The 8,006-nt window shown below is 60.0% G+C and overlaps 1 protein-coding gene across 1 annotated transcript in view; it reads left to right on the top strand.

The window, feature by feature from the left end:
• Positions 1-4,702: 4,702 nt before the first annotated feature.
• Il4i1 (interleukin 4 induced 1) overlaps positions 4,703-8,006 on the top strand; it is a 7,739-nt gene continuing 4,435 nt past the window's right edge. Inside the window, exons 1-4 of the mRNA XM_033767982.1 lie at positions 4,703-4,999; positions 5,204-5,316; positions 5,779-5,980; positions 6,339-6,407. Coding sequence (XP_033623873.1) covers positions 4,772-4,999; positions 5,204-5,316; positions 5,779-5,980; positions 6,339-6,407 — 612 coding nt within the window. The 5' untranslated portion in view covers positions 4,703-4,771. The remainder of the gene's footprint in view (positions 5,000-5,203; positions 5,317-5,778; positions 5,981-6,338; positions 6,408-8,006) is intronic.

The raw sequence follows: 8,006 nt of genomic DNA, 5'->3' as shown, positions 1-8,006 counted from the left end.
GGTGCAGGAGAGCTCCGGGCTCCAGGCGGGAACAGCTCTGCTCCGCGGAAAGCCAGCCAGAGAGGCGGCTGTGATGGGGTCCGGCCTCACCGATCTGAGCTCCTCTGGGCCTTGCGAGTCAGCTCGGAGCTGCCGGCCCACCTCAGCCGGCTGGGGGAGCAGCTCTGTGGCTGAAACGCGGCCCCATTTCTAGGCTCCTTGTGTCGATAGGACCCTCGGGAATGATTTCGAGTAGGTTTCCTGGAACAGAGTAAAAGCATCTTGACTTTGGATAATTCTGTATCCCGAAGCTACAGGGTTGTTGTTGTTGTTTTTTTTTTTTTAAGTGCAACCTAAATTTTTTTCTTTTTCCTTTTCTCCTTCTTAGCTAACTTTATTTCTTCGACCCTCCCTCCTTAGTCGTCCTTTGGTAAGGCCAAGCCCCAGCTGCCCCCGCTTGCCTCAGACCTCTGAGCCCAGTTCCCAGAAACCAGAGAACCAGGCTGAGATTTTGTGAGAGCGGGACAGGGCCAGACCAGGACTCCGCCTCGCTCCTCCCCAGACGTCCTGTCTCGTCTCCCTGCCCTGCTTTCCAAACCAGCAATGGCGATGTGAGGCATGACTGGAAAATATGCTGAGAGTTTTTTTATTTTTTAAAGTATTACAGTGAAAGACAGCCATGAATCCCTCTCAGAATCCTCCCCTCGCTTCAGACACACTTGCTCCACCCTCCTTAACACTTTCTGAAGCAGCACCGAGTGTCCTCATCAAATGTGATAAAAAATGCGGTGAATGCTGATGAGCGCCCTCCAGCGGAAAGGCAGCTCATAAACACAGGACACTGGGCCCTCACCCACCTTATCCACCAGGACTCGCACCCACCGTGCCACTTCCGGCTCTTCCCCAAAGTCAGAATGACAGTGACAGGAGAATGTTTTGAGTCTGTTCAGGACATCGAGGCAGCCAGGACAGGGCAGCTACAGGCCCTCAGGAAAGAGGACTCCAGAGCCGCTGCAGGAAGTGGCCGGGACGGTGGGCGAGCGCGTGCGAAGCCGGGGGCGGACAGTGGGGGTGAATGAGTAGCAGTGCATCTGTGACTGTACTTTAAAATGTAAGCACTTTCCTGATGTGGCCACACCTGGTAACAGAGCTCTGTGAACTGCAGTCACCCTGCCGAGTTCACCCACAGGTAGCTGTGCTCTGCAACCTGCTCTGCACCCTCCCTGCCCTCCTCCTCTGTCTCCTCCCAGCCTCTGGGAATCACTGTTCTCCTCCCTTCCGCTCTGAGATCAGCTCTTCGCTTCTCTTGTTCACTTCCCCCTGAAGATCACTTCTTGCAGTTTAGGATTTAGGATGTGTGGTTTCCACCTCTGTTCCTCAGTCTCACACTCCATGGTGTGCTGCGTCCCTCCCAGCCCTGGAGTCCACTCAGGCAGGCAGGGAAAGCAAGTTTCTGCCTCTGGGCGGCCTCCCAGGCTGCTCTGTGATTGCCTCCCGGGCGCAACACACAGAGCTCTTTCGGGTAGCTTGACTCGGGAGGGTAAAGGACTGGCAGAAGGCCCCGGGGATGTGGGGCTGTTGTTGGCTTCCTTATTTAACAAGTACAGATAGCTGGGTGTCACCAGGGCCTGCCTGGATCCACAAGCTTCTTGGATCTGGTTTCAGATCCCTGTTCTGTCCTCCAGGGGCCCGGAGGAGCTCTGTGCCCCACCTGGTGGGCCAATGCCGGGAAAGGGAAGAGCTCCACGCGGATGTCCTCCACCCTGGGGAAGCATCTCAAACCTGTGCGTTTCCCAGAGGCCCAGGCACACAGCTTCCGGCTTCTTTAAGGGATGGAGTTGCCAACAATTTCAGACACCACGTTGCAGCTGTGTTGTGATGCCCTCAGCACAGTCAGTGTGCGCTGTGCGCATGGGTGGAGACGTCACCCTGAATACTACGAGCGTGTGCGATTGAAAACCTGAGTTAATCAGTCAATACCAGCATCACGAGAGTGGAGGGAAAAGGGCCAAGATGCCACAGGAAGCCGAGTCTGCGCACCCTTCCTCCCCACCCGCCTGCTCACTCCTCTGTCCACCCTCTTTCCATCCGCCGGTCCTTCTGTCTGTCCGTGCCTCCACCCGGTACCCCCAGCAGGGCCAAGCGTCCCTAGGAGCCGACTCTGTGCAGTAGGGACTGATTTCTGACACAGTCGGGGAGAGCAGAGCATCCTCTGAGCTGAGACAGGGCGGCACCGCTGGTAATGGCCCACTGCAGAGCTGATAAGGGTGGGGAGGTTCAGAGGCCCCGTCTGCCTTTGATGCTGCTCTTGCTGTCCCGATTACAGGCCTACAACACCAGTCAACACCAGTGGCTCAGACAAGGTGGGGCTGGCACTGGGGGGCGGGAGGGGTGTTGCAGCACAGCTGTCCACCGGCAGTGGGGACCCCCAATAACTCAGCTGCTTGCCAGACTGGACCATCAGGGCCTCACATCTCAGAGCAGATGTTTCTTTCCTGTCTCTCCAGGAAACATTTGGAGCGTCTGGTGCCCAGACAGGGAGCCATGACCCCAAAGATGAGTCAGGGAACAGCATGTGCAGGGAAAGCCCGTTGGCCATGCTCCCCAAAGGGAGGGGGTGGCACACTTCCTGGATGACCCTGGTCTGCTGCCTGAGTACAGGGACACCCTGGAAATGCCGGGCAGGGTGGCAGATGTGCCCAGGGCAGAAAAGCCCTCGCAAAAGCTGCATGTGCCTGCTTGGGGCGGTAAGGTTTGCTACTGAGATAGCCACCCAAGGGGGTGGTGGGGTGGCCTCTGCATCCACACCCGGAGCGGTGACTGTCAGCGTCCAGAAGCCGCCCATGAGCTGGGGTGCCCTAACACACCGGAAGATTGGTGCAGGTTTTGTCACCCGCCATGAGCAATGTGACTGAGCAAAAAAAGAAAGAGCTCCGTAAGACCATGGCCACTGAGTCCAGGCTCAGGCCACCTGGCCAGTGCGGGGAATGAGCACCGAGCAAGCTGGGACAACCCTGCCACACGGACAGATAGAGACAGCGGGTCCAGGCCACCGCACTGTGCTTGAGCTGAGGACCAAGCCCAGAAGGACAAACCAGATGTCAGGAGGCAGCCATGGGCCTGCCCGGGTCCTGGCTTGAGCTCCTGGAGACAAGACCACTTCTAAGACAACCGAGGGAGAAAGGTGATGGCCCCAACTAAATATGAATCTTGAATTGGAGACAAGGTGTTTACATTCACTACTGAACCATGTGGACTTACAAGGAAAATGAGCCGGGCGTGATGGTGCACACCTGTAATCCCAGCTCCTAGGAGGCTGAGGCAGGAGGATCACCTCAAATGCAAGGCCAGCCTGGGCTCCAAAAGCAGACAACAAAAACTCCATAGGGAAATGAATGCACATGTTTTTCAAAGACTATGGTAATGAGTCTGACCCAAGAGAGTTGGACTAGAGCCAACCCCTCTTCTCCCTGGGCAAGAGGTATGGGAGAGGATCACCTTAGCCAGGCCCAGATGCTGTAACAAAATCCCACAACTACACAGTCTCAACAGCAGAAAGTAATCTGTTTGAGGTCTGAGGCCAGATGTCTGATCGAAGTGCAGTCTGCAGGCTTGGCCTCTTGTGAGATTTAGGGTCAGCTCCCATCTGTGGGTAGACCATTTCCTCTTCTGTGTTTCCTCCCAATACAAGCACAGCAGTCCACGGGCCTTGGGATCCACCCAGTTTCTTCTTACATCACCTTTTCAAAGGCCGATCTCTCAGCGCAGCTGCATTAGGGCATTAGGGAGCCGCTGCAGTTTTGACATACAGATGTTGGGAAGAGGATGCATTTCAGCCCAAGATACAGATGTTAGTTAGCTTTAAAAGGAAAAACAACAGAAACAGAGCGGTCATAAAGCACTGGCATCCTACAGGCCTCAACAGAGAAGCCAGGTGTGGCTGCCCCAGGGCAGAAGCCACTGGGAGACAGGGGAAGGAGGCAGGGAACTAACACACACTTCAAATGCAAGGAGTCTGTGTATCTCCGATGGCAGCGAGATAACCCCAAAGCCCACAGGCCACAGTTCGGAGCCAGCCAGTTTACTGAGCAATGTCTCTGGGTTCCTCTCTCACCCGCTCTCCTTACCGCAGCAGACACTGCGGGCCGAGAAGCCTGAGCTGCCCCATTGGTCACTCTCCCCATCCCTGCCACACGGAGTCCACTCCACAGCTGGGAGGGCACAGCTGATGTGGGCTCACAGCTGCTGGAGGTTTTAGTCCACAGTCGTGGCTCCAGGCGGGCAGCAGGGCAGAGGGCCCAGCGGAGGAGAGCCGCTCACAGTGTGGTAGGCAGGAAGGAGAGAAGAGGAGGGGCCGGGAGGGAGATGACCCCGCCCCGGTCTCACTCGCCAGGATCATCCTCTTCCCGCAGACCCCACCTCCCCGCAGCTGGCCACTTGTGAGCCTCATGACCCAGGCACCTCCCATGAGCCCTGCTCTGAGTGCTTGGGGGGCATCTGGATAGAAACCCTCCCACCTTCCTGCTGCGCTGAGGGCTGGGCCTCTCCCGTGGCAGCCCCTGTGGCAGATTCGGCCCTGGTAGGGGCACTGTCCCCAAGAGGCACCGCTGGCCAGCAGAGCCCATGGAGGTTGGCTGGGGAACCTCGTGACTAATGCGAAATGTGATAGGAGAGGAAGGGAACAGGAGTGGCGGGTGTTGCATCACAGGCCCAGATAAATCCCGCTCAGATCAAGGGTTCAGACAGGCTGTCCCTGTCCCCAGCTCCTCGCCTGACTGCTGTCTCCCCAGCCATGTCCCCGGGATGGCTGGCTCTCGCCCTCCTGAGTGTGCTGAACCCACGGACCCAGGCCTTCAACCACCGGCTGGTCGAGTGTTTCGAGGACCCCCAGTATGAAGAGCTGCTGCAGCTGGTGCAGGACGGCCTGGGGCCCACTGGCAACAAAAAAGAGGTGGTGGTCATTGGGGCCGGCATGGCCGGGCTCACCGCAGCCAAGGCCCTGCAGGACGCTGGCCACCAGGTACACACAGGCTTGGGGAGTATCGTGGGGTGGGGACTGGCAGTGGACAGCCCCAGGGCAGAGGGCAGAGGCCGCGCTAGGGCTCCTGGTCGAGTGGGAGGGGTAGGAGAGAGGGACGCCTCAGAAGGGTACTAAGGGGAAACCACCAGCCCTGCCTGGAGGGATAGGGTGTGATGCCAGCCTCCGGTCACTGGTCTTCTCCAGGTGACCGTGCTAGAGGCCAAAGGGACTGTGGGCGGCAGGATAGAGACGCACCGCATCCGTGGAGCAGATTGGTACATAGAGCTGGGGGCCATGAGGATCCCCTGGAACCACAGGTATGGTGGCGAGAAGTGGGCACAGATGAGGAAGCCAGGGTTCGGGCTGCGGGCACCAAGGCCAAGAGGACAGCGAGGGGTGGAGTCCTTTCCTGGAGGCCAAGGGCCAGGGTCTGTCCCAACTCCTTTCCCAGCTCCAGACTCCAGGAAACTTCCGTCTAAATGGACTGATTTCCATAATGGCCTGGCCATACCTGTCCAGCCTGCTGGGGACACTGCTCAGGGACACTAGAGCTCGCGGGGCAGGCGGGCCACTGGAGGAGCGCCCACAGGACACCGTGGGGAACCTTTCCTGGGACCTCGGGACCTGGGGTGGTCCCACAACCTCCTGGCTGCCTGGCCCTTGGCCTGGCACAGTGACTTGGACCCCCACACCCCTCTGTGGAGGCCATGGTGGCCCAGCAGCTCCAGGGAGGCCGCTGGCTTCTTGTCCAGCCCCACCGCGACCTTCTCCCCATGCAGGCTGTCTCGGGAGTTCATCCGGAAGTTGGGGCTGAACCTCACGGAGTTCTGCTCCTTCAACAACCAGACCTGGGTGCTGGTGAACAGGGTGCGGCAGCGCTCAGGGGCTGTACAGGCCAATCCCGACCTGCTGGGCTACGCGGTCAGAGCCCACGAGGCCGGAAAGACGGCCGAGCAGCTCTTTGAGCAGTCCCTGAGGAAGGTGAGCGGTGGACCCGAGGTGTGCGTATCCAGGGGCGCTTGGCTTCTCCTCCCCTAAACCTCAGGGTCCCCATCCGCCTGGCCTTGTCCCTCGACCAACCCTGTGCCACTGGGCATTCGGGGACCCCGGGTGTCTGCACCCACGCAGAGGAGTCCAACCCTCGGCCAATGAAATTGTCCAGGTTTATGGCACCAGGTGACCGGGGAAGGTGCTACGCCTCTGTTGCAGGGCACCATTGCCCTTTGGGCACCGTGGGGGCCGGGGCCACCAGAGCCGGGCTCCCACTCAGGCAGAAGCAAGGCCAGACTGCGGGGCCCCAGCCTCAGCGGCACGGCCTCCCTCCTCCTCCCACGCGCAGGTCGAGGAGGAGCTGAAGAGCAGCAGCTGCCGCCGCGTGCTGGAGAAATACGACTCCTTCTCCACCAAGGTCAGCCCTACACCCTGGCCTGAGCAGCCCTGTCACAGCTCCCGGTTGTGCCCCAGCAGGACCAGGCCCCATCGCTTAGAGATCTTCTGCACTCTACCTCCTGAGCTAAGTGAAAGCTCCACCCTCACCCTAAGGCTGTCCCGACCCAGACACCACTTGCTCAGTGCAGCTCACATTGGCAGAGGGTCCAAGGAGGGCAGAGGTGTGAGGAGAGAGCCTCACACAGCCCCATAGTGTGAAAGGAGGGGCGGAGTCAGACAAGTGTGCCCACCTATGCCGCCTTGCAGTGCAGAAATCACACCAATGCCAGCGAGCCCTGCTGGATGAGGAGGGCTGGTGGGTGGCTTAGGGCCCCAGCTGGGTGCTGCGGTGGGACCACTGTCACGGGTGCGTGACCATGGCTGGTGGGAACAGCCTCTGAGCCCAGCAGGCTGGGATTACAGCGCTGGCCAGGCCTGCGCCTCTGCAGCACAACACACAAACCAGTAAACAACACCGAGGGGAGGGGCCACCGGGCCCAGGCTGCAGCAGTGGGCACTGGAGGGCACTGAGCAGCCGGTCGGCAGCACGTCCGCCTCCTCTGTGTCCCGAGAAGGAAAAGGGGTGGGTTGGGCAGGCCCAAGAAGCACAGGTCTTGAGCAAGCCCTGACCCACAGGGGCTGGGCCGCAGCTTCCCCTCTGGCTGTTGCCTCAGAGGCCAGAGGGGCCCAGGGCTCCTGGCCACACATGGACGGTCACTGCGCAGTGAGGCGCACAAGGGAAGGGGGACTGCAAAAGTAAGATGACCCGGAGGCCTCCAGGGCACCAGGCCCCAAATCCCCGGAACAGCACCCCACTGGGAGCTGTCTGTGTCCTGCGCAGCTCTCTGAGCCCTCTTCCTTCAGGCACTGCTGGGGACTGCTGGAGGCCCCCCGGGGCTTCACACCGGGCCACATGCCCAACCCCTGTCCTTTTTCTTTTGAGGCAGGGTCTCACTAGGTTGTTAAGTTGCCCTGGCTGGGCTCAAACTCACGGGCCTCCTGCCTCAGCCTCCCAGAGGGCTGGACCACAGGTGTCCCCACCATGCCCAAGCTCTGGCCCCTTCTTGACGCTGCCCGGTGCCCTGTGGACTTGTCACTGTTGATTCAAACACCTGAGGCAGGCACCCGCCCCTTCCAGCCCCTGCCCTGGTGACACTCTAGGCTCCCTGGAGGGGAGCAGTCGCTGGCGCTGGGGCCGCAGGACCTGCAAGTCTGCCATGCAGACGGACAGGCCAGGTCGGTGGGCGGCAGGGAGGGAGAGAAGCGACACTCGCCCCGACGCCCTGCAGATGAGCTTCCTCTCCTCTCACCGTTCTCCTGCGATCCCTCCTCCCTGAGCAGTTCCTGCGCGCCCGAGCCTCTTATTCCTTCCCACCCCCTTCCTGCCTCCCTCCTCTGTCCCCTCCCAGTCTCCCGTGGTCCGTCTCTTATTTGGCTTTCATTCGTTTACACGTGCGTTGGGTTCCTTTAACCTTGGGATGCTGCGGTTTGCAGGTCTGGTTTAGGGTCGCATGATGGCCTCAGGATGCAGCCACTTCGGCCGCTGAGCACTCCAGCCCAGGGCGGGCGGCGGCGGCGG

Source organism: Fukomys damarensis, unplaced genomic scaffold (genome assembly GCF_012274545.1).
Source record: "Fukomys damarensis isolate Sample0158 unplaced genomic scaffold, DMR_v1.0_HiC HiC_scaffold_3, whole genome shotgun sequence".
Taxonomy (NCBI): Eukaryota; Metazoa; Chordata; class Mammalia; order Rodentia; family Bathyergidae; genus Fukomys; species Fukomys damarensis.
This window is presented reverse-complemented; position numbering and strand designations above follow the sequence as displayed.